Raw genomic sequence first — 22,123 nt, 5'->3', positions numbered from 1 at the left:
CACTGTACTTCATTACCCCAAATCGAGGCGCACGTGAGAGGCGTGCGGTGAGGCGTTCTGGGGAAGTGGAGGTCGCAATCCATTCCCCGGAATGCCGCACGACACATTGGACGAAGAGGCGTGATCATGAACAGGTAGTTGTAACAGAATGTGACGGCACAACCCATTCTCGAATCCGGGTGGCGAGATGATGATGCATACCCAACCAACTGCCGCCATGTACCTGGAAATAAGCCGAGGAATGATGGCCAAAGGATCATAGTCCACGATGGTGATCTTCACGTCTTATGATCTCTGATCTTTGGCCGAATAGGGCCGCCGGATACACTCGTCTGGGCCCGCGTTCCTGACACGAAGACGTCAACGTGGGGACGTTTATCGTCGTTTTGATCCAACCCATGCTGGGCCTGTCTGCGCAACCGGTTCTATAAAAAATCAAGTGCGCGACGCACAAGTCTGGTTTGCGCATGGGACAAGCGCAACTGCAAAGACAGCCGTCTTCTCCGACGGTTGACCCTTCTTGTCCAAGATCGAGCCGGGGAGGCGGGTCGAAAGGATCATGGTTGACAGCATCTTCTGCTGTGGGCTGTATGGCATGCGCTGAGAGTCTGAGATGGGCTTTGTCAGTACCCGGTGACCCGGACCAAGTTGTGATCCACGGTTGGTCTGACGCCTCAATGTCTGAGGGTTCGGGCAGCGCCAATTGGCAATTCCCAGCCCCAATCCGATTCAGCCCAGGCCCCAGGGCATGCCGGGCTGTTGCCCATTTTCCTGGTACGCTCGAAATTGGCGAGGCGACAAGCTGGTCCCGGTGGCAGGGGTTGTCGGCAAGATCCCAGCAATGGGCACGGAGGCCAGATGGAGAGTTGAGAGAAGAGAAAGATTTTTCTCTTTTTTTTCTTCTTTTTTTTTCTTATTAGTCTCGCTCTCCCCACCCCCCGGCCAACTTCCACGTTGTGTTGCCATGCCCACTAAGACGGTCCCCGCCGTCATAGTCGAGCGAGGCCTTTCAGATGGCGGGAGCACTTCCGCCAGTGCTTTCATGTCTCGCCCTTGAGTCGTGGTGCTGTGTGCCGACGAGTCCCTTCGTCTTGGCCCGTGCCGGCACCGGGAGCAGGCTCCAGGCCGTCAATCTGCTCGACGGCATGGCCGCTCAGGCCGAAAGACCGTCTGGGCCAGCATGGTGTTCCAAGACAGGCTTGGAATGGATGGGACGGCGAGTGGGTGGTGGGCAGGGAGGAAAAGGCAGTAAATTTCAGGAGGCCAAGAGCTGTTGTCGACTTGACGAGTGTGGTGCGGATGAGATCAAGGGTCTCTGGTTTGTCTGGGTGCGCTAGTATCAAAAATAGTGTGCGCTTGTGGTGCTTCCTCTCCCTTCACTTTAAGGCTGGGCGCAGGTTTTTTTTTCTTCCCTCTCCATTTCTTTTTGCTTGAATGCGCGAACTGGGGTTTTTCGTGCTGATGCCATCGGATAGTCCAGATGATGGTGAACCGTGGTGTTGGCTGGCATCGGTCTTGAATTATTGGCCAAGGGCGCTGGTGTTGGTATTATGATGAATGGATGATTGGCAGCCGACGTGGGCGACTCGGCTCAAAGGGGTTGACGTTATGTTTGGAAGTTGGTTTGAGGGGCCACGCTGGACGTCAATACCGTAAGCGCGTCTCTGTACTTTAGCATATCGGTTCGCCGCTCTCTCCTTCCCGATACTTTCCTTACTACGATGTAAGTCTAGACGTACTTACCTTACATATCTAGGCAGGTAGGCGTGTAGGTACTGGTAACGCAAGGAGGCAACGTATGAGGGCTTGCTCTCCTGTTCCTTCCTGCTCTTGTGTCTTGCAGGTTCCTGCTCCTTGCCTGCTGTGGATTGTAAGGCGCACAGTGCTCCGCACCTTGGTACCTAAGGTACGGATAGGTAGGTAGGTAATCAGCAAATGACAGGCCCAAGGACAGGGGCGTGTTGCGAAGCGTTGCCAGTCCATCCGCCCCATAGTTTCGCCGACGATTTCATGTGGGTCCTGGTCGCGACAGCCTGCCCCACAAGATCACTTGAGCCTTGCGCATGACCGGAACCTTTCCCCGGGTCGACGGACTTGTCACTCGTCGCTGCACAATAGCGCGCCTTGGACTTGGTTGTTGTGGAGTGGCCAGTATCTCGCTAACAATTATCCGCACTTTGCAGCAGCAGGACCACCTAGCATTTTCCCCGAAGCGGCGTTCATGGAATAGCAGATGGTCACGACATTAGAAGGACCCTCGCAAAGAAGATGGCGGCAACCAACGGTAGGGAGCAGGTAGAGTGCGGGCAAGCCTCGCTGTATCTCGACAGTACCTAAGCCAGCGTCTGCAACAGATTCCGACGACATGCCACAAGCCGCTTTCCCTCCGGAAACGTTGCCATCAAAGCAGAGCCCTGGTCTTCCCCCTTCACCTCAGCCAACACCGCACACTTGGTTGTACCATGCATGCTGTACACTACTAGCCCAGCCGACTCCCGACTCCCTACGCTCCCCTACGACGACTCCATCCAAGGCCTCGTGACTACGGGCCGTTACTGGCACCGGAGAACGCGCCATCGGTGAAGCAAACCATGGTTCTATCTTCCAGTGGCAACAGCCGCGTCATGGGATTGTGAAATCACCTTACTCTCGTCTTTGAGCTCGGTCATCTCCATGTTCCACCTCGATGATACGTTCTATATCTCGATGCCCTTGCCTTCCTGCGTGTCTCGATGGTCGATTCCGCGCTTCACCCTCCCTCCACTACGGTCTCAGCTTCAAGCCCTACAGCGAAAGAAACGCAAATCCAATGTGGGTTGGGGGGTCTCTATTCTAATAGCCGCGATGCTAGTCCTGCCGACTGGCAAGCCTGGCTCGTCCCAGCCGGTGGCATACTCTTTTCGCGTCGAATCAACTCGCTCGATACACCTATCGCCTGTACCAGCTTGGCTAAGCCCTGACCGCTGATTTGAATTCGTCAGTATCGGACGGCTATTGGACTCAATGACACACAAGGTCGCCAGCTTTGAGCAGCAAGCTCCGAGCTTTACCTTTCCGGACGTCAGAATCGATGGACATTCTGTTGAGGACGGGTCCCGCCAAGTCTCCATGATGGCAATCCAAGGGTCCAATGCGCCAGCTGCGCTACTACATAACAGCTCCAAGCGTCTGAAGTACTACAAAAGCAAGCGTCACAGTGAGTTTTGCAAACATCAGCCAAACTCTGTCGTCAGAAACCGTGGATGCTGCATCGATGTGACTCAAAACGAACCATTAGATACTCCTCTCCAGCAGAACCGAGTCGCACAAGGGTTGGTTCCGACATGTTCCGTTCGCGTCTGGGCGTCGGCGACCGTTGTGTACGATGTACTCTTGTGGTGGTGCAAGTAGTGATGTGATGTACCGCTCAGCGTCACATCCAAATCGTTGTCTGCGGATGATGGTGGGCAATAATGCTTTCCAGCCTCTTCGAGTACGCGGTTACACAAGCGCACCCACACCAATCGACATGATCTTATGCGATAGAGAGCTGCAACTAACTGCTAGCTGTTGCTGCATTCTCAGGCGGTCGGTCCCTCATGAGGTCGCACAAGTACACACAGTACCATGAAGGATGGAGGGTGAAAACCCCTACGGTAAGAAAAAAAAAGGCACAGTATAAATGTCTTGTCCAAGAACTGAAGACATTGCAAGGTTTCTGTAGAAACGCAGTATGTATGTGGGGGTTTTTATTTTTTGCCACTATAAGCGACGCCTGGTGCACACAGCCGTGTCTGCTACGCGAATTCAGGACCTGGACCTGAGGTTGAGCAGCCGCAGTGGGCGGGAGCACAGTGTCTGCGCTAGTAAGCGCATCCCTAGACAGATTAGATTGAGACTTGGAGTAACACCAAACGTCGACTCGATATAGTTCAAGGTCCGTACCCCGTTGCTCGTGGTCTATCGATCGACGTAGATCTCGAGGGTCTATAACAGTAGCCTCTTGGTCTTATGTTTTATGATTATGTTGGGTCCTCGCAAACAACCATTCGCAGCCAAGGTCGGCCTCACCTGGTTGTCGCCAAAGCCTGCTCTCATGTGCGCAGCAAGTATGTGTCATACGGGTTGGCAGGACTCGGGCACGAGTGGGCGAACGCTCTGGGGGATATACGCAAAGTTAACTTGGCCAGTTGCTATCGACTCTACACTCTGAGCCTGGGAGGAGCATGCAATGCACGCAAGGCGTGGGCTGGTCAGAAACAGCGGGCACGACGCGGGAAGGGTGTGAGTGAGAGAGTGTGTGAGAGAGAGAGAGAGAGAGAGAGAGGGACAAGGCGATGAATGCCAAAGACATGGTCATTGCGGTCAATGCTGTCCTGACCCGAACCACGCCGACCTCGGCAGAGGTAAGGTTCAGAGAGATGTCTCATGAAACGCAGGCTATTCTTGTCGTGGCATCTCGCGTGTCACTGTTGCGGCCACGGAGGCTCTGTCGATGAATGCGTTTGACGCATTCAGAGGATACGTCGACGGGCGAATGGGAACACAGCCGTTTCGATACAGTTTATGGGACTGGGTGTCCGCAAACTGGTCCTCCATGGGGAAGACGGGGGGAGGGGAGGGGAGGGTTGAAGTGATTGACTTGCTTGGCTCTGGAGGGGCATGGGTTTCCTCGTGGATAACAAGTCCTGGTCGACAGCAGCTCCAAGATCTGGCTGGCTGCCTGCCTGCCTGCCTGCCTACGTGCCTACGTGCCTACGTGCCTACCCTTACCCAGACGTCCCCTCTACCATTGTAGTACGGCTGTGGAGAGAGCTAAGGTGGTCCACGAGGCGAGCGAGTCTTCATCGCCAGTGTTGCACGACGCGGCGGTGCGACTCGGCGCCCCGAAACGAGGCTGGCATTGGGTGTCCGGGACTCATTGCTGCGATGTGATGCGATGCGATGCCGCACCGCAGCTCGCCCACCCGTCCGACTCACCGGGTGAGCTTCTGTCTTCTCTTCGACAACCAACTCTCTCTCTTATCGATCCGGAAGCGTTGTTCACCAGAGTAGTACCTACTCTGTACTTGGTGTTACAATCCGCCGGAGGTGTCGATCTTTGCGCAGAGCAGCAGAGGCCATGCCATGCATGCATGCATGCATGGATGACGGACTCTTCTTTGCCCCCGCCATTCCCTTTCTCCCGGCCGGTGTGTCGCGCAACAGGATTGGCCTTCTCCCGGAATGAATGCCACCCGCTGTTGACGGCAAGTTTTACCATGTCAACATGGACCAAGAATTGTTTGAGCAGCTGTTTCCTATTGAACGAACTCCCGCCGCCCGCCGCCCTTCTCTTTCTGCGGATCGATCGCCCGTAACTTATCCAAGATCGGGCCAGGGAAACGGACGCCGGGGGTCGGTCACGGCAGAGCAGGGACGCTGCTGGCCAACAGGGTGTCGAGATGTCGACTGCGACGGTCGAGCAGGTCTAGACCACGCTCTCCCCGTCCAAGCAGACAGCCTGAGGGTGCTGCTACCTGTACCTGTATACAAGGTGACATGACGCGCGCTGAAGTGTGTGAATGCACTGAAACCTGCCATCTGCACCTACGTGTACGGAGAGCAACGCAGCCAATGCGCCATCTAGCATAGGTATTGCGAATTGCCACACATTCCAACATTGGAGGGGGGTTTTTTTTTCTCTTCTCGTTCTTGTCCTCTCTCTCTCTCTACATCCACGCCCGACCCGACTTCGTCCGACAGTCGTCCTCTCCGGTTCTCCCCGGTTTCTCCCTCCGCCATCTGAAGCATCTCCACACCCCAGAGTCTGGGCATTGCCCGTTCGACCAGACACGAAGCTATGGCGCAGAGGCCAGTCCATGGTGTTTGCTTGTCTCGCGCATCAAACCCGGGCGGTTCTTATCCCTCTCCACAACGCTACAGAAGAAGCAACGACCGTCGACAGCTACCTGACTTACATATCCGGACGCAGCTGGCTTGGCTTGGCTCGGAGCGAGAGCCACATTGCCCAGTTTCTGTCTCGTCGCTCCTGCCATGGTCTGCCATGCCATGAAGTGCCCTGTCTCCTTCCCGGCTCGCCGCCCGCTTGGAGTCGTCCAATCGATGTAGCATGTTTCAAACCGTGCCTCGTTCATGGCTTCCCCCCCCCCCCCCCCCCCCCCCCCCTCAGACGTGCATCTGAAGGGACGAAGTAACGCTGCAAGTTGACGCGGTGAGGGGGGGCAGAGTTCGCGGCACTCCACCCTCGCCGCATGGCTGTAACGCAACAAGGCTTTTCTCTTACTCAAGCGCGCAACTTTTGACGACCCCGTACCTCTGCGGACAGTTCACCACCATCGACTGCTGCTGTACGACCTGGGAAACCCGGCCATTCCACGCTCGTTACGTGACCGACCTGTGCATCGACTAACCAGCCAGCCAGTCATTCCGCATGTTTGGCGGATGGCTAATCAGCCCCCTCCCTCCCACATCCAAAACGACGCCATTATCTCGCCCTGCCACCGCATCAGCCCCGTCCAGCCAGTGACAGCACCAGGCAGTCCAAGCCATGCGTGCGACCTTTTTACCTTCCAGTTGCACGTAAGCCACACTAACAACTCCTAGCGAGCGTGCTGCTCAAAGAGGACTGTGATGGCCCCGGTGGGAAACAAGACCTCCCAAACCTGCCCAACAAAGGAGGCGGGCATCCCCCACTCACTTACTTTTACTCAGGACTTATCTATCATGGAAAGAGAGAGAGAGAGAGAGTCAGTCGGCCCTTTCGTCCACGGCATTTACAGTGTGGCGACTGGGTACATCGTAGACGCGCCGAAGAGACAAGATAAGGGCAAAGACAACCGACGGCTGCAAGATATCAGGGACAGGATGGCATGGCCTCCGTTTCCCTGTATGTGCCGGCTAACAAGGACAACTCAATGGGCCATACCGTGACTGCCAGTCATTTTTCGTCCAACACACGTCTCAGCGCTACCCATCCGATAGGCCGTCAACCCTGCGGCCGATGTCTCCCCTCCTGGCCCAGCAGCACCGGCTTTCGTTCGAGAGACCAGAGCTTTGAGCACTTTCCAGTAACTCGACGCTATCCAGCGTACTCGCTCTCTGGTAGGTCGTCAGACACGAGCGAACCGAATCTAGATTGAGGGCCCGGGCGCGTACAGCATTCCTCTTTCGTGCCCTCCGGGGGCGCCGTGGCCCGCGCCGTCGCTCCAAGTCTCCCGCCCCATCTGTCCGGGCGCGGCCGTTGTGTGGGTGAAGATTGGATAAGAATGGGGCCCGAATCTCCACTACCACGGCCGCCCTGGCAACTAAGTTTGCTTCGTCGAAACTCTCTAACTCTCTCTCTCTCTCTCTCTTCTTTGGCGTGCGGCATGCGGGAAATCAGGACCCTGATCGACGCAGCAACTCGGTCGATTTTCTCAAGCATAATGCCTCAACGTAGTTCAGTGGTCCGGAACCGGGAAAGAGTCCAAACTTCGTCCGAGCCCCCCCTCCCCAGAGAAAGAAGGGGGGGGGACCAATGGAAAAACTGATGTTGGGTGGGACGTGGCAAAGGGGTTATCATTCACTTGATAGCGACAGGACGCTCCCGCCAAAGCCAACCCGAATGCTCTTGCAACTTGCGGCTCTGAGGAGGGCAACAGGAGTCGCGGGGAAGAGGGGATGGCCGAGCACGTCGGTGGGATCTGGACCTAGCCAAAGATTTGCTTTTCTTGACGTTGGCACTGTCGCGATATTACGTCGTACTTACAACGCGATTGACAAGCCGGACTGTAAGTAGATTACGTATGCAGACAGACCACTCACGGTTCCACAAACATCCCTTCTGGATATCTGATATCCCCCAATGCCAAGTACCGTGCCCGCGAATCAGCTCTTTCATAGTAAGCCGTTGCTTCTGCTTCTTCATCATCACCATCTTCTTTTTCTTCTTCTTTTGTTTACTTTATTCTCTCGACACCCTCGTCGGACTGTCGTCCGGGAAGGGGCTGTTGCAGAAAAAGAAGAAGCGCCGTCCTCATGTCACTCATTTCACCTGTCGCTCACTGTGCCCGTCGACCTATCAACGTCACACACCGGACGCACTCGTGCAGAATCAGAGGAACTCCGACGGCATCATTCGTTATCGGAGCCTTTCGTTCTAAACAGGGAGCCGAAAGACGTCCGTACATATATTCTGTTCCCTGGCAGCGCCGGCTGGAGGTCAGAAACTAATGCTGCTCGCTAGCTAGGCGCCATGCGCAGCTTCGCCAACCAGTTGCGGTTATTTGACCACAGCAGTCACCATCCCCCCCAAGGCGGGTGGCCAGGGCCAGGGCGCCAGGGCTCACATCCCAGAGATCGCAAGTCTTCTATATTGTGACTGGTCACATTGAGGCACTTTCGATGCGGCTTTACCAAGCTGACGGCTTGCCAGATGCCACCCACATCGCAGAGAATCCCGGCCCAACACGCAGACTTGGATGCCACACACCTGCGATAAACCCCCCTGTATTGTGGTCTTGCAACCCAGAACTGACGAGTTTGCGATGGGATCTTGTCAGTTGTGTGGAATGCCCCCCACTCCCCCCCCCCGCTGCTGCCTCGTCTCGCCCAGGTCTACCGTGACGCGTCCAATGAAGGCCCATAAACACCGACGATGGTGTTTTTTTTTTTTTGGTCGCCGTTGAACACGAACAGAAACGCCACTTTTCGTCAGTTCCATATATATATAGTTGACGAGGTCAGTATCATGGCTCGATACATGGTTGCCGCCGTGGCGGTAACGGACTTCCGCTCCCGTCTTCTAGAGTCGGTATAACATTCGTCTTCGCTTCTGAAAGCCGACACTCGTGGCCTTTCCCGACAGCGGATTGTTGGATTTCAAAATCTGCAAGCAATCATATCGGGCAGCTCAAAGTTGATATTAGGGGCGATACTTGGCTTCTTACGTGCTCGAGTCGATAAAGTCACCTCCCCCCCCCCACCAAAAGAGCCTTGTTACCTCTCTCGCTTTCAGCAACACGTCCGGGAGAGTGACAGTCTAGGCGCCACAGCCCTGCGGCAACTCCGTCCGCAGACATGTGTGTTGCAACCTGGAGCTCCCCCCCAAGGCAAGCAAGGGTATCTATCAGTCGCGTTATCAACGACGATCTCGAATCTTTCCAAAGCCATCTGCCACTAGTACCCTACAATCGACATGTTTGGCCACAACGGGCGTCGTTGGGAAGTCGACTTCTCGGCGAGATACTGCAAGCTGGCTCCGCCAGGTATCCATCCCATCCCATCCCATCCAATCCCCCTTTGGGATCGCTTCGAGTACCTATGGAGACGATCTGCATTCCCGCCCGTTCCCCGGTTGCAAACCTGCAAGTTGAGCCCCGTAGCAGTCCCATCCGGCAACCCGATATCACAGAGTTGTATCCGTAGTGTAGAGAATGTCTGGTGGTCGCCTATTGACCAAGCATGGCGCCCTACCTACCCTCTCTCTGCTGCTGACGACGACGACGGCCGACCGCGTCCCATGCCGCAACATCCGGGTTACGAGGACGGCGTCACTGCGCGCGCGCCCCTCTGGGACGAAACGGGAGGAACCGGACCTGCTCCGTCAATCTAGCCTAGTTCAAAGCTCGTCGGTGTCTAAGCAGCGTTGGCTTCACGATGTCTTGGGCGTCCGTCCCGCGTTTGCAACCGGGCGCATATCACGATATCGGGACATATATCAGCTGGCTTTTTGCGGGCCCGAGATGTGGAAGAAGAAAAAAATCACGCCATGCCAGCTGTGCAGTGCGATACATGGGATGCTGCTTTGGCCCAGCCAGGCACGGCACGTCGTTATGTTTGCGGCCGGTTATCAGCAACGAGTATTGAATGATATCAGAGGAGGAGCTTTGGGGGGCGTGTGAGCCACCAATGATCCGCGCCGAGGGAATCGTTGGGCGCGGAGAGCGGTCTTGGGAAAAGCCGCTGGGCCGACCGAGACTCGGCAGCCCAGAGCCGTAGCAGGCGGAGCGATACTAGGCTTTTTTGCACGGCATGAGACGGAATGACAGCCGGATGTTGGCACCATCACCGTCACCGTCGCCGTCGATGTCGATGTCGATGTCGACGGCCCTGCGGAAGACACCAACCATAGCCGACTGTTCCCGTTGTTTCGTCAATTGCGGGGGGGGGGGAGGACGTAGTATCTCGACGTACAGGAAGCAGTAGCTATCAAACAAGAGACTGCACCGCCGAATGAGTGAGTACAGGAGTACGTCTGAGCTCGACCGGAACGTCGATATGCCTTTCCCCGCCTTCTCAGCTTCGATCTACTATGTACTCTTGTCTGTGTGGTGTGTGGTCTGGAGCTGGGGCGATCCAAAACCTGGAACGCGACCCCTCGGGCTGTGCGCCGTCCTCGCAGGCCAATCGACGACGCCCCGGGTTATGCTCGTCTCATTCTTTCTTCCTTTCTCTCTCTCTCCCCCTCTCCCTCTCGTCGGCGGCTATGCGATGTTTGTTTCTTCCCAACCGCACGCCCCGAGCTCTGAAGTCCGAGCGAATATCGAGATCGATGCGTGTCTATTTCACCCCCTCCTCAGACGTTGTATCGTATTGGAGGGGTTGCTATGCAGTCCGCGTGCTGTTTGAGCTCCTTCGAGGGGATACAGACAGATTTTACTTGTACATGGTTTCCGGGGCCCCCCCAGTGAGACAGAGGGTCAGCAATGGCAGGGTCTGCCCTGTGTTGACTTTTGTGCGGGGTTCGAACCAGCAAGGGCCCGGGTTGCAAAAGGGCGCGGGGAAGGGGGAAGCTTTGTTTGTCTCTTGGATGAGGCTAATCTGGAATATCTCTCTCACTCTCCTTCCCCTCTCTCGAGCCGCCTCGACTTACACCACAGACATGCAGAGTGGGCTGCGAAACTCTGCGCATATTAACAAGAAGCTTCTCCGCGGAGTCTTCCCCGCGGGGTCTTCTCGGGGGGGTCTCTGTTTCTGTCTCACGGGCCCCCTTCGCGATGGCTGCGGAGGAGCGCAGTTACTGTACTGTGTACACTTACAAACTTACGAAGCCCGCCGCCGGCAGAGTCACTCTCGCGAGCAAGGCCCGACCAGGGATGACAATCACGAGAAGACACGGCGGCAGAAGCCGACACCATGGTCCCCCCCCCCCTCTGGCCTTGGACAGCCGTCACACCTCGACACTGCGCAGGTTTCGAACTTGGGCTGTGGTGTCAAGGGGCATATATCATGGGCGCTGCCGACATCTCTTTCACTGCCACGCCGAACGAGATGTGAACTACGAGATGTGAACTCGCAATCGGGGGTGGGGAGGGGAGGGGGTCCCAGGCTGGCTTTGCTTTCTCGATTGAAGCATTTGAAGGCGTCAAGCGTGCCGAACAGAGTTTCCTGCGACGGGATCAACCAAGAGAAGCTTTCGATGTCTCCCTCCCCCCCCCCCCCCCACCCTCTCCCTTTTCCTGTCCTATTTCGCCGGTTATTGCACCAGGGCTGGCCAGGTATGGCCGGGCGGCCGGAAGATCGGGAGCTTAGGGGCTGTATTCCCTAAAGCCAAATGGTGTAAAAGGTGGGGGAGGGGGGGCGGACGTGGCCAGGTTACAGCATCCGTACGTGGTTGCGCAAAAGATGCGATGAGCAATGGTATGGTGTGTGTGTGTGTGTGCCTTTTGTTTTTTTGATCTTATTTTATTTTATATCTCCGCAGCGCGGGCAGGGAACATTGCGACTGCAACAGACGATGATGGGTAGCGCTTACACCGGGGAACCGGGGGGAGGCGAACCGGGGGAGAGAGATGAGGTGAAGTGATGGATGGGGGGGGGGGGGGGGGGGGGGGTCATCTGGGACACCCAGGCGCGGGCTCAAAACAGACGGGATTCTTTCGTCCCGCCCACTCTTCTTCACTCCCCCCTTTCTCATCATCTCGTCGCCGGTTGTCCGGCATCAAGTCGTCAGTACCGTCTCGAGATGACGCGCCGAGAAGAAGAAGAAGCGCAGCGTGGTAGGTGGGGAGGAGGGGCGGCCAGGCCCGTCGCCGTGTCTGATGCTGATGTTGATGCTGACGCTGAGGCGGGTGCTTCTTCTTCTTCTTCTTCACATCTCGGAGGTTACACGCACGGTAGCGAGAGTGGCAGGCCTTGTTGAGTAAAAACGAACGAGAGTCGGGATGTTTTGGGTTATGCGAGCCTAGGAGGGGGGGGGGAGGGCCTAGAACGTCCTATCGAAGATCCAACACCACCCACTCAACACTAGCACCACCACCACCACCACCACCACCACCACCGCCGCCGCCGCCGCCGCCGCCGGGGCCGCCGCCGTGCGCACCGGAGGAGTTCCGAAAGGTGGAACGGCGCAGGAGGCGTGTTGATTGCGCGCCCGGTGCCGGAATAATATGCCATTTGCAGCAATCACCCCAGAAGAGGAACCGCCGTTGTGCCTCCCTTTTCTCCCGACGACTTACACCCACTCCCGCCGCGGCGACCAGCCGGAAGGGGGGGCTGGACGAGGGCGCCATCGTTCGAGAGAGTGAGGTGATGGGACGGAATAGTCTCCGAAGGTAATTCCCGGCCGCCCATGGGAGGAAGAAACGCCGCCGTCGCCGCCGCCGCCGCCGCCTTTCACTAGACAGACACTCGTGAAAAGACATAGTAGCGCCTCTGGGCCCCCCGTTTGCGGAGCCTCTCGTCGTCTTGGACGGGGTTTTTTACGGTGGTACGGCGGCCCAACTATACAGTAGACCGGGGGGGGGAAGAGATGCATGGGCCCCGTTTTTTTTCCCTCATGTATTTTCGTTGTCGGCTTTACTTTTTCTTGTTCTTCTTTCCCTTCTTGATGTTATCTTTATTTATTTATTCTCTTTTTTTTTTACTTCTTTCTTTCTTTTTTGGCTGTTCCACATGTCAAAGGGGGGAAGGGGAGGGGGGTGTGGCCGCGAACGTTGGTTCCTGTACGGTCCTTGGCCCCGTTGGTTGCACACGGCTAGCAGGCCATCCGGGCCATCCAAAATCGAGTTTTCGATCAGGAACATCCGGTAGAGAGAGAGAGTCAGTCATCTCGATTTGTTTTTGTTTTTGTTTATATTTTTATTTTTTGTTTCTTCCCCTCCCGCCCCCCATTGAGTCCCTTCTTGTTCTTTCTTTCTAGACTTTTGGCGTCGTGTCGCGCCTTGTACCTCGAGCCGGCGGGGCGTAGGCCGTCTTTAGTTGAGCTCAGGAACCTAAACCCCCCCCCCCCCCCCCCATATGCCCTCGACGAGTGACGAAGACGGCGTCCTTGGCTTACCTAAATGGCGTTTTTTTCTTTCTCGGTCGGTTGGTTAGTCATTCTGGTAAAACGGGGTCGAATCAGGAGATTGTCGACGGTTCTGGAGATGGAGGAAATGATTGCGGTTGAGTTAGGTAGCTTAGCGGTTGACAGAACACCCACCCATTTGCACGTGTGATCAACACTCCCACAGGGCTGATCTACAACGCGCAATCCGAGTTGGATAGCGGTACCCTGGAAGATGACGTGCCCTGAAGGGAGGGGGGGGGGTAGCAGATCAGCGACGGGGACGACCGCTAGACAGCTCTCGGGGATTTTCCTCCTCCCCCCTTCTCGTAGCTGGGCTCTCCCACCGCGATCGAAGCCGGGATTTAGGCATTGAGAGGGGGGTAGGAGGGAAGAGGAGGGGCTGGGTGTCTATCTCATCGATCTATCACGACCCAGATGGTGATGACGGATTGATTGCCTCTGATGAGCGCTCCTTCGCCAGCGGGAGATGCATGATTTGGATTCAGCCGTTTACGCACATCATCCTGCGAACTGGCCGGGTGGCTGGCTGGCTGGCGGGCTGACGGGCTTTTACCCCGAAACTTGCCTCACATCGCCTCGTCGGCGGCATGAGAGCAGGAGGGCGTGAGCGGGCATTTGCTTGCATCTCCCAGGGGTCCTATTCAGCTCTTTAGATGGGAGGGGGAGGGGGGGGGATCGGGGACGTCCCGTTGTGGGTACGACGCTCTCCATCTGTACGTCAGATCAAGCCTGGCATAGGGGTCAGAAGAATAGGAACATAAGATGGATGGGGGGGGGAAAAAGAAAAGAAGAATAGAAAAGCCCAGCCTGGAAAGTCGTTTGGCCGTGTCACCGGTACACCGCACCTTCGGGCGTGTGTGTATGTGTCTGTGTGTGTAAGGGCCTTGATAATGACGAAAGATGAGAAGGGGTGTAAGTACCTTGCTGGCATATGGCGTATGTCTGTATATCGCCGCGGCGCATGGCGGTGCATGGCGATGCATGGCGATGCATGGCAGAGCATGGCAGAGCACGGCAGAGCATGGTAAAGCGCGTCTGCTGAAAGGTGGCGTTTCGAGCTCACTCACTCACTCACACACACTCTGACTGTCCCCGTCTCCGGCCTCTCTCCGCACCCTACTAGCTGAGCGAGCAGTAGCACTCGGCGGCTCACTGCGACCTCGGTCAACTCCTTCATGCGTGTTTTTTTTTTTTTTTTTTTTTTTGTATCTGCGACAACGTACAGCGGCGGCGGCAGCAGCAGCAGCCTTGGCCGCGGATCTCAGCACAACAGCAACATGCACGGCATACCTTGGCTTCGGCTTGGCTCCCCACCTTGGCCCAGGGCCCAGAAGCGAAAGGATATCAATAGCGCAACCGGGGATCGAATCCAGTGTGCTCTTGTATGCCTACAGATAAAAAGGTACACCGGTATACGCCGCCGCCCCCCTTCCGAATGTCACCCTTATCTCTCGAAATCCCCCGTATCTTCTATTAACTCACTCGTGCCCATCCATGTTCGTGCATAACAGAGGTGCAACCCGATATATAGAATGCGTTTTATGGACGAGGAACTCTGCAGTTCGGATGAGGGGCGGAGGATGATAACGTGAAATGGACAAAGGGCGGGAGGAGAAGGGGGGTGTGGTTGATGGAATTCACGGTCGATAGGCATCGCGTATCTCGACCGGCAGGGGAGGATCGCCGGCATGATACGAGGGGTCCCAGGGTGACGAGACGCCGGCTCCCCTAGGTGGTGTGTGTGTGTGTGTGTGTGAGAATGCATCGTCGAGGGCCACAGATTCGTTCCGCCGAGAGCGTGAAAGAGAAGAGAGGGCTGACAGGCGAAGCTGCACGCACGTCGTCGCAGAGGGCGCGGGGATCCGCCGCGGCCGGCGACGGGAGTCCAATGTTGGACGGGTGGGTATCGTGGCGTGTGTACAGATGCGTTGGTGTACATGCATACATAGACCCTCATGGACGTTCGACAAGGCCATGTATGTTCGGGGGGGTTGACGAGATGGCGCGTCGTGGTGGTGGTGTCCATCGCCTCTCTTCTTCCCCCCCTTCCCATTTGCTTACTTACATGCGTGGCGGCGGCATGGCATCAAACCACTGAGCGATCAATTGGCCGACGAGACAGGCCTCCCAAGGAAACTTGACCCGGGAGGACAGGGGTGGGAAAAGGGGAGATCTGCGGGTTCCAGATTGTCGTGGATTTTGACAAGAGACACAACCACGTCCACATCCACACGCACACACGCGCACACAACGCGCATAATACCGGTTTGATAGCTGTGGTGAAGTGGATAGGGGTGGAGGCATGGATTTCTAGGGAGAGGCAGGCGGCGGACCACAGATGTGAACATGGGAGCATTTCAGGTCCATGGGGGCTGTTCCTACGTTCTAGGCTCTCAGTTTCTCCCTCTCTCTGGTCTGCTTGTCTGCTTGGCAATGCCCCGCTTCGCCGGAGGAGGGCGAGTCCGTCATCATCTTCATGTCATGGTGCGGCGACGCGGGCGCCTCTGGAGGGCGGGGCACAAAACACACACACACACACACACACACACACAAACATGCGTTCCAAGGAGATTGTGTCCGGGGCTTGAAGAACATTGGGTGTGGTCAGGACGGGGGACGCACACCGACGCTCGGCTGGGCGCCGCGGCGCCGCGGGATGGGTCGCACGACGTCAGAGGAGAATTAAACATGTACTGAGGCTCGGTCCAGGACATCGGCGTGCCGGCCCCTGGGCTGGGATTGGGCGCCGGGCCAGACGGGCGGTATCACATGTATGTTGGGTGATGGTGGCTGCGTTGGGTTTGCCAGCGTTCAACACCACCACCACTGCCGCCACAGAATCCACCATGTGGGCAGGGGGGGAGAATACAGATTATAAAGAGAGGTAGTAGCCGCATATGCAGATGGAAAGGGTAAGTGGTAATATTTGCATATATGTCCGAACAGGCGTATGCAATGCAGCCATTGGGGCAGCATTTGGTTCGTGGCCTGAACCGCCGAGACGAAACCGGGAGGGAGGGGCATCTGCTCCGCTCGCCCCTCCTGCTCCTGCTCCTCTTCTTCTTCTGCTTGTCATTGTTGTCGTTGTTGTTGTTATTGTTGTTTCTTTTCTCTTCTTGGTGCAGCAGCTGCTGTCTCCACCATATGACCAAACGCAGCCAGATGTCCGTCATGAGTTCGTCAGGACGCCTTTGCGTTATCTCGGTTCGAAACCAGCCCCTCCTTTTTGCACCACCACCGGTCAGGCAATCTCCTCGCCTGCCCTCGAGGCTGGGGGACCAAGGGGTGAAACCGTCGTACGGACCTTGCCATCTCGTACTACCGGCTGCAAATGCAAATGAAAGCGGCGCGGGGTCTGGTGGGGTCTGGGTGAGCCGGGGGGCCGCGCTCCGGCGTGGCGCGAGTGGAATACGGGTTGACGGCCCTACTAACGGTTTCACAACAATGATTGTGCTACCAAACAGGCATCCATATACCCGCTCGTGGCTTGACTCGACCAGGCGATGCTGCGAGGCGGCATTCTCCCAAGACCGAACGAACGGTTGCTCACTCAGCTGCCCTCGGCAAAGGCGACTTCGGGCGGGATGCGGAAGCTGGCGCAGAACATGCGCTTCTTCGGGGCCACGTCCCGCACGTTGTAGATGTCCACCTCTCCGTACTTGTCTGCGTCTCCGACCTTGAACCGGACGCCGATCTCGGCGTGGAGGCGTTCGAGGATGTCGTTCAGCGGCACTTCGTCGTCGCTCTTGAGGGCGAAGCAGTGTACGTGGACCATCGGGAGCTTGGTCGACGTGTGCGGCTCAAAGAGCTTCTCGTGCCCGCGGTAGATGCCTTTGTAGTGGTTGACGAACGTGTAAGCCGAAGCGGGTAGGTTCATGACGAAGTGTGAGATGGTAGGCGGGATCGGGATGCGCTTCGGCTCGGGAGCCGGGTTCTGAGGCTTGCTCCTGGACTGCTTGGCCTTGATCACGGCGCCTTCTCCCCGACTTGAGGCGTCGTAGACCTGATGGACGGCCTCTTGAATGAACTTGCGGCCGTCCATGTTGTACGGGCGGACGTATTGCGAGACCTGGTGTGTTAGCATCGCAGGGCGACCTTTGGCATGTTCCCGCAAACTCACCTTGTTCCTCTCGACCGCAGCGGTGAGATACTTGTAGCTCTCCGGGTTCATGTCGTTGGCGAAGACAAACACACCCTTCTTTCCAGCTGGGACGGCGAACGGTCCGATGCCTGCCATGACGTCGGCAACGACCTCGCCGGGCTTGAACTTGCTGATGAGCCTTGTGTGTTCCGGCTCCAGCTTGCTGTTCCAGTACACCTTGGCATAGTCGAATTGGAAGACGCAGTCGTTCTCCTTGACCTCGACGTTCAGGTCGTCGGGCCCACAGAGAACCTCGTACGCGAACGTCCTGAAGACGGATTCGTTGCCGACATCGTCGATCTTGTTGATGACCGTGCGGATCTTGGGGTTCTTGTCCAGAATGACCTCGGCGATGATCTTCTTGTACGGGAGGTACGGGTCCTTCAGGTTGAGATGCGCTGCGGCGGTTAGTGGATGCACTTCCAGCAATGGCCATGCTGCAACCTACCGACATGACCGGCGGTGTTGAAGCCAACGGGAATCTCCACGTGGAGCTCCTCCGGCAGTATGGATGTCATCACGTCAACTTGGATGATGGTCAGCACTCTGTCTCTCATCTCCCGGGGCGTCTCAGGCTTACTTACGATAGGACCAGTAGTCATAGTCGAGTTCCAAGTCGTAAGGTACAACGTCCAGCTCACCGGTCTTGACGCCCTCTTGAAAGATGGGGCCCCATGTCGTCGGCGCTGGAAGTCGGTGTTAGTCACAGACCCCAAACCCCGCGCCAGGAGAACGAACGAACACACCATCGGCTTTGATGCCCGGGCGCAGCAGGAGACACTTCAGGCCAGGGGCCTTGGGATCGTTCCTGCAAGAGTCCAAACGATCGAGTCGCAGAAGCTCCTTGGACTTCTCCAGCTGCTTGCGGTACTTGGAGATGTTGCGTGGGTCCTTGACCGTAGCGGCGGCAAGCTCCAACTTCTTGGAGAAGAGCGACCGGTCCAGGATGGTGGCAGCGCGCGCAAGAGGCGCCCGCAGGTTAATCATATCGGATTCTTGGCTCTGCCCGGGTCATCAGAGTTATACCCAAGAAGAACGTACGGCCGCCGTACAGGGGTCTTGACTTACCGCCATGTTTGAAGAGTCGGTGATCGGGTACAGTCATGGAGGGGCAAGGCTGAAGGAAAACTCCATTTAGCGTGGCAGGGATCTAGAAGTGGCGCATCCACGAGGCTGCGCCACACACGTCGTTTGCTGAGCTAGCGCCGTCTGGGAGCTCGAACGCCACAGGGTGATGTCACTGAAGCCACATCGTGTAAACGTCATCGATGATTGGTTGGCGGCTCTCTTGGGGGACTCTCGAGCTGTAGCTCTCTCATCTTGACACGGATTGGGCTTGAGAGGAACGAAATCATCCTGACCTCTCGTGAACACCCTTTTGCAGAGTTTGAGGAGCGGCAACCCGACAGTTCGATCACATTACTCCAATCACATGGTAGTTTAATGGTCTTTATACGTAGCGATTACTCAACGGTCCCCGGCTCATCCAAGCTTGTCCCACACTAGCTCAACACACCAGCTGTTCAAGGCTTTACAGCACACCATGTCTAAAAAGCGAACCCTGGACGCGTTTTTCGCACCATCCGTGAAGAAGTCGCGTCAAGACGAGCCGGGCGAGGTCGTACGGCATCCATCCTCCCCCCCCGTCGCGCGCGTGTGAGTTAAACTGACCATGAGCCCGCTTACACCAGGTCCGGCGCTCCAACCATGCCAACTACCCCATCGCCATCTCGGAGCTGCCGTCCAGCATCAGCAAAGAGCTCTCGTCGCTCCCGGCCCGTCCGGGGAGGGACGTCAATGACCAGCCCGACCTAGACCTCGTCTACTTTGAGCCGTACGTCCCCTCGTACCTTGCCAAAGAGCTGTTTGAGTTCCTGCGTGCCGAGCTGCCGTTCTACCGGGTCGAGTACGACATTACCAGGGGCGGCTACCAGACCCATATCCGGACGCCGAGGTTTGCCACTCCCACCCTGCGGTCGGTTCGCGGAAACTCACGCGGATGCACACAGGTACACCACAGTCTTCGGTCTGGACGAGACGGCCCGGTTCGACGAAGACGGCTCGGTCGTGGACGTCAGGTCCGGCTTCAAGGTGGACGACAAGCGGTACGAGCGGTACCCGCCCCGGCCGATCCCCAAGTGTCTTGACGACCTCCGCCGCTCGACCGAGGCCGCGACGGACTGCCGGTTCAACTTCTGCCTCGTCAACTACTACGCCTCGGGCACCGACAGCATCTCGTTCCACAGCGACGACGAGAAGTTCCTGGGCCCGGACCCGACCATCGCTTCCTTCTCCCTCGGCGCGCGGAGGGATTTCCTCATGAAGCACAAGCCGATCCCCCCGGATGACCAGAACCCGCACGGGCCGCAGCCTAAGCAGCTTAAGCTACCCTTGGCCAGCGGCGACATGATCCTCATGCGCGGGCGCACGCAGTCCAACTGGCTGCATTCGATACCTAAGCGGACCGGGAAGAACGCGGAAGACGGTGGGCGTATCAACATCACGTTCAGGAAGGCCATGGTGAAGGACGGAACTGAAAATTACTACAACTACAATGTCGGGACCGGGCCTGTCTATCGGTGGGATAAAACGATGCGGGAAATGCGGGTAGCTTCCGCCAAAGACCAGCTCGAGGGGAAACCATGAAACTCTCCTAGGGTATACGCGACCTCAACATCATTTTTTTTTCTCTTTTCTTATTTGCCTTTGCGGAACTGCGCATTGGCGTAGTTGTTTAGCGCTCTCAAAAAGACCTGGTATCCGACGCCCTGGTTGTCCGGCAGGCAGAAGATCTCGGTCAGCCGGATAGGCCAGGGCGGGTAGCCATCCAGATCGACGTAGGGAGCGAAGGAGATGAGCAAGTCGGGCTCAGGCATGATGCCTTCAGACAGCTCCGCATCAATCAGATCAGTGCTGATGTCACGGGGGTGGAGCTTGCCCTTCTGGGACATCTCGGCCAGGGTGCGGGTGAGATCGACCATGGAGTCCCGGCCGTCCTCGGCGGAGATGAAGAGAACCTTGAGGTGACGAGGATCGTCGCGCACGAAGTCACCATGGGCTGGGGATTCGAGAACCTCGTCAGCGTGGGGCATGGCCACGGTAAGGGCCGGCTGGTGTCTGCCGAAATAGGATCGAGACTTCTGAATGATGGACTGCTGGAGGTGAGGGAGGTAGTGCTTGAGGAGGCCTAGGGCAGATGTTAGGCATGATAACCCAATTGGTTTCCAAGGGAGTGAAGCGTACCTGTTCGCTCGTACACCGTCAAGACGGGGATCTTTGCGCAGACGCACCACACGGCAACCTCGGCCGCCTCAGCAACCAGTCTCTCCAGTTCGGCGCCGTGTCTGCCGCCCGCTTCCCGCTTCAAGATAACACTGAGGTGCTTCGGCTTCCTCTTCAAGGCAACGACATCGCGCTCAATGTATTCCGGTGTCCGGTGGTGGTAGAACAAGATGGAGGATACGTGGTAGCACACCAGGTGCCATGCCTGTCGTATCCTGATGTACAGGGAGAAGAAGGCGTGCAGGATCATGTAAACGGCGAGATGCAGCTTCGAACGAAGGGCGCGGCGCAGGCCAAACCTGCCCTTAGGGGGGATGTCATCGTCGCGCCACTGGCGTTGCGTGTCTTCGGGTGGACCGTCTGGGAGGTGTTCCTGGAGGGGTAGAGCTATTAGCTGGTGATGGCCCGGTAGGCAGAAAAGGATACAACGAAGGAAGACCATACCGCGAGCAGTTTTCTCTTCTCTTCCTCCTTGAGGTTCACCACATCGTCGGTTCTCAAGACCTTGCGGTCCTTCGTGTTGGGCATCTCGGTGGGGAGGCTGGTGGGTTGACGACGCGAGCAGTGATGTTTGTGTGTATGTGTGTATGTGAGAAGCTGCAGGTGGGATGCTGGAAATTTGTTGAGCAGAGGGAGGAAAAGTTCGATGCGACAGCTGACGAGCGGGACAGCTAGCTATGCGCTGGACGAGATATATGAAAGGATGAAATGGGTCTACGAGGTTACGCGGCGAGAGCTCGCAGTTTGCCGGTTTGTTCTTGGCGGGATGGGATGACGACGTCTTGGGCGAGGAAACCTGTCGAAAGTCGGTCTTGTCGCCCAGAGTCCGGGTCGGCAGCTGCCATATGGACTTTGGAGTTCCATGAGTGCGACGCGGTAATACGACATTGGTTGGGCTGGTGGATTCCTAGTGGATGCTGCGCCGCTACTTCCAGCAAAGCTGCCCGTGGCTGAGGGCTCAGCTGAGGTGTTCTTTCCCCCAATCTTCCCGGTCGGTGGGGCAGATGAGCGGTACGTACCCTGGCCCCTTTGGGAAAAGTCCAGGCACTCCAGCCACTCGCTGGCGGGCGCTGGCGGGGCGTTGGCAGCGGCCGGCACGTCTTCCGGAAGCTCCCTACCAAAAAAAAAAAAAGTTGAGCAAACTTTCGGCCCCAGTTGGCAGCTGGCAGCTGGCTCCGGGGGCGCCGCCTGCCCCGGGTCCGTGTTGTCGGCATGTCCGGCCGGTGGTCCCAACACAGGCGAGAGCGCAGTTCGCACTGAGAAAACGATGCTCTTACCTGCTGCTCAGGCTAGGTCCGTAAGCTTCGCTTCCTGCTTCATTTCTATATAGACTATCTCTATCCCTTTGTTATTTCAAAGTAGGATAAGCTACATTATTAACCTTTGTACTGCATATCTTACTGCAACCCCTAACACAAGCTACTAACTAGATTGCTGTACTATGCTGT

General features: G+C 56.9%; 9 protein-coding genes across 9 annotated transcripts; 5 read left to right on the top strand and 4 right to left on the bottom strand.

Annotated features, from left to right (window-relative positions):
• Positions 1-278: 278 nt before the first annotated feature.
• Positions 279-561, bottom strand: CDEST_03149 (uncharacterized protein; the record flags this gene model as incomplete). Its single annotated transcript, XM_062919308.1, has 2 exons — positions 279-425; positions 475-561. The coding sequence occupies 2 exons, from the start codon at positions 559-561 to the stop codon at positions 279-281; spliced, it is 234 nt and encodes a 77-aa protein (XP_062775359.1).
• Positions 562-946: 385 nt separating this feature from the next.
• On the top strand, positions 947-1,337 carry CDEST_03148 (uncharacterized protein; the record flags this gene model as incomplete). The annotated part of the gene is made up of 1 exon (XM_062919307.1): positions 947-1,337. Exon 1 carries the CDS (start codon positions 1,014-1,016, stop codon positions 1,335-1,337), a length of 324 nt encoding a protein of 107 aa, XP_062775358.1. The 5' UTR covers positions 947-1,013.
• Positions 1,338-2,755: 1,418 nt separating this feature from the next.
• Positions 2,756-4,005, top strand: CDEST_03147 (uncharacterized protein). The gene has a single exon (XM_062919306.1). It carries the CDS (start codon positions 3,004-3,006, stop codon positions 3,388-3,390), a length of 387 nt encoding a protein of 128 aa, XP_062775357.1. The 5' UTR covers positions 2,756-3,003; the 3' UTR covers positions 3,391-4,005.
• Positions 4,006-5,340: 1,335 nt separating this feature from the next.
• Positions 5,341-6,116, bottom strand: CDEST_03146 (uncharacterized protein; the record flags this gene model as incomplete). The annotated part of the gene is made up of 2 exons (XM_062919305.1): positions 5,341-5,568; positions 5,940-6,116. 2 exons carry the CDS (start codon positions 6,114-6,116, stop codon positions 5,341-5,343), a joined length of 405 nt encoding a protein of 134 aa, XP_062775356.1.
• Positions 6,117-8,687: 2,571 nt separating this feature from the next.
• On the top strand, positions 8,688-9,650 carry CDEST_03145 (uncharacterized protein). The gene has a single exon (XM_062919304.1). It carries the CDS (start codon positions 9,158-9,160, stop codon positions 9,572-9,574), a length of 417 nt encoding a protein of 138 aa, XP_062775355.1. The 5' UTR covers positions 8,688-9,157; the 3' UTR covers positions 9,575-9,650.
• Positions 9,651-12,739: 3,089 nt separating this feature from the next.
• On the top strand, positions 12,740-13,263 carry CDEST_03144 (uncharacterized protein; the record flags this gene model as incomplete). The annotated part of the gene is made up of 1 exon (XM_062919303.1): positions 12,740-13,263. The coding sequence occupies one exon, from the start codon at positions 12,740-12,742 to the stop codon at positions 13,100-13,102; it is 363 nt and encodes a 120-aa protein (XP_062775354.1). The 3' UTR covers positions 13,103-13,263.
• Positions 13,264-16,109: 2,846 nt separating this feature from the next.
• On the top strand, positions 16,110-21,811 carry CDEST_03141 (Putative oxoglutarate/iron-dependent dioxygenase, alpha-ketoglutarate-dependent dioxygenase AlkB). Its single transcript, XM_062919300.1, has 4 exons — positions 16,110-17,930; positions 17,983-19,014; positions 19,085-19,347; positions 19,403-21,811. The coding sequence occupies exons 2-4, from the start codon at positions 18,937-18,939 to the stop codon at positions 20,037-20,039; spliced, it is 978 nt and encodes a 325-aa protein (XP_062775351.1). The 5' UTR covers positions 16,110-17,930; positions 17,983-18,936; the 3' UTR covers positions 20,040-21,811.
• On the bottom strand, positions 16,137-18,521 carry CDEST_03143 (Putative tRNA (guanine(37)-N(1))-methyltransferase, SAM-dependent methyltransferase TRM5/TYW2-type). The gene is made up of 6 exons (XM_062919302.1): positions 18,462-18,521; positions 18,140-18,395; positions 17,978-18,079; positions 17,842-17,919; positions 17,373-17,791; positions 16,137-17,321 (listed from the first exon to the last, which is right to left on the bottom strand). Exons 1-6 carry the CDS (start codon positions 18,465-18,467, stop codon positions 16,803-16,805), a joined length of 1,380 nt encoding a protein of 459 aa, XP_062775353.1. The 5' UTR covers positions 18,468-18,521; the 3' UTR covers positions 16,137-16,802.
• Positions 19,933-21,533, bottom strand: CDEST_03142 (Putative decaprenyl diphosphate synthase-like superfamily). Its single transcript, XM_062919301.1, has 3 exons — positions 21,120-21,533; positions 20,637-21,048; positions 19,933-20,580 (listed from the first exon to the last, which is right to left on the bottom strand). Exons 1-3 carry the CDS (start codon positions 21,201-21,203, stop codon positions 20,090-20,092), a joined length of 987 nt encoding a protein of 328 aa, XP_062775352.1. The 5' UTR covers positions 21,204-21,533; the 3' UTR covers positions 19,933-20,089.
• Positions 21,812-22,123: the final 312 nt, after the last annotated feature.

This window comes from Colletotrichum destructivum, chromosome 2 (assembly GCF_034447905.1).
Source record: "Colletotrichum destructivum chromosome 2, complete sequence".
In the NCBI taxonomy this organism is placed as follows: Eukaryota; Fungi; Ascomycota; class Sordariomycetes; order Glomerellales; family Glomerellaceae; genus Colletotrichum; species Colletotrichum destructivum.
The sequence above is the reverse complement of the archived record's forward strand: the minus strand, read 5'-3'. Positions and strand labels throughout refer to the sequence as shown.

Coding starts and splice junctions, on each gene's coding strand:
- CDEST_03145 (XM_062919304.1), top strand. CDS start 9,158: ATGTTTGGCCACAACGGGCGTCGTTGGGAAGTCGACTTCTCGGCGAGA.
- CDEST_03141 (XM_062919300.1), top strand. CDS start 18,937: ATGTCTAAAAAGCGAACCCTGGACGCGTTTTTCGCACCATCCGTGAAG. Junction 19,015..19,084: donor AAGACGAGCCGGGCGAGGTC/GTACGGCATCCA, acceptor CGCTTACACCAG/GTCCGGCGCTCCAACCATGC. Junction 19,348..19,402: donor ACCCATATCCGGACGCCGAG/GTTTGCCACTCC, acceptor GGATGCACACAG/GTACACCACAGTCTTCGGTC.
- CDEST_03147 (XM_062919306.1), top strand. CDS start 3,004: ATGACACACAAGGTCGCCAGCTTTGAGCAGCAAGCTCCGAGCTTTACC.
- CDEST_03142 (XM_062919301.1), bottom strand. CDS start 21,203: ATGCCCAACACGAAGGACCGCAAGGTCTTGAGAACCGACGATGTGGTG. Junction 21,049..21,119: donor AGAAGAGAAAACTGCTCGCG/GTATGGTCTTCC, acceptor CTACCCCTCCAG/GAACACCTCCCAGACGGTCC. Junction 20,581..20,636: donor GACGGTGTACGAGCGAACAG/GTACGCTTCACT, acceptor CATCTGCCCTAG/GCCTCCTCAAGCACTACCTC.
- CDEST_03143 (XM_062919302.1), bottom strand. Junction 17,792..17,841: donor CAACACCGCCGGTCATGTCG/GTAGGTTGCAGC, acceptor TAACCGCCGCAG/CGCATCTCAACCTGAAGGAC. Junction 17,322..17,372: donor CTGCGGTCGAGAGGAACAAG/GTGAGTTTGCGG, acceptor CTAACACACCAG/GTCTCGCAATACGTCCGCCC.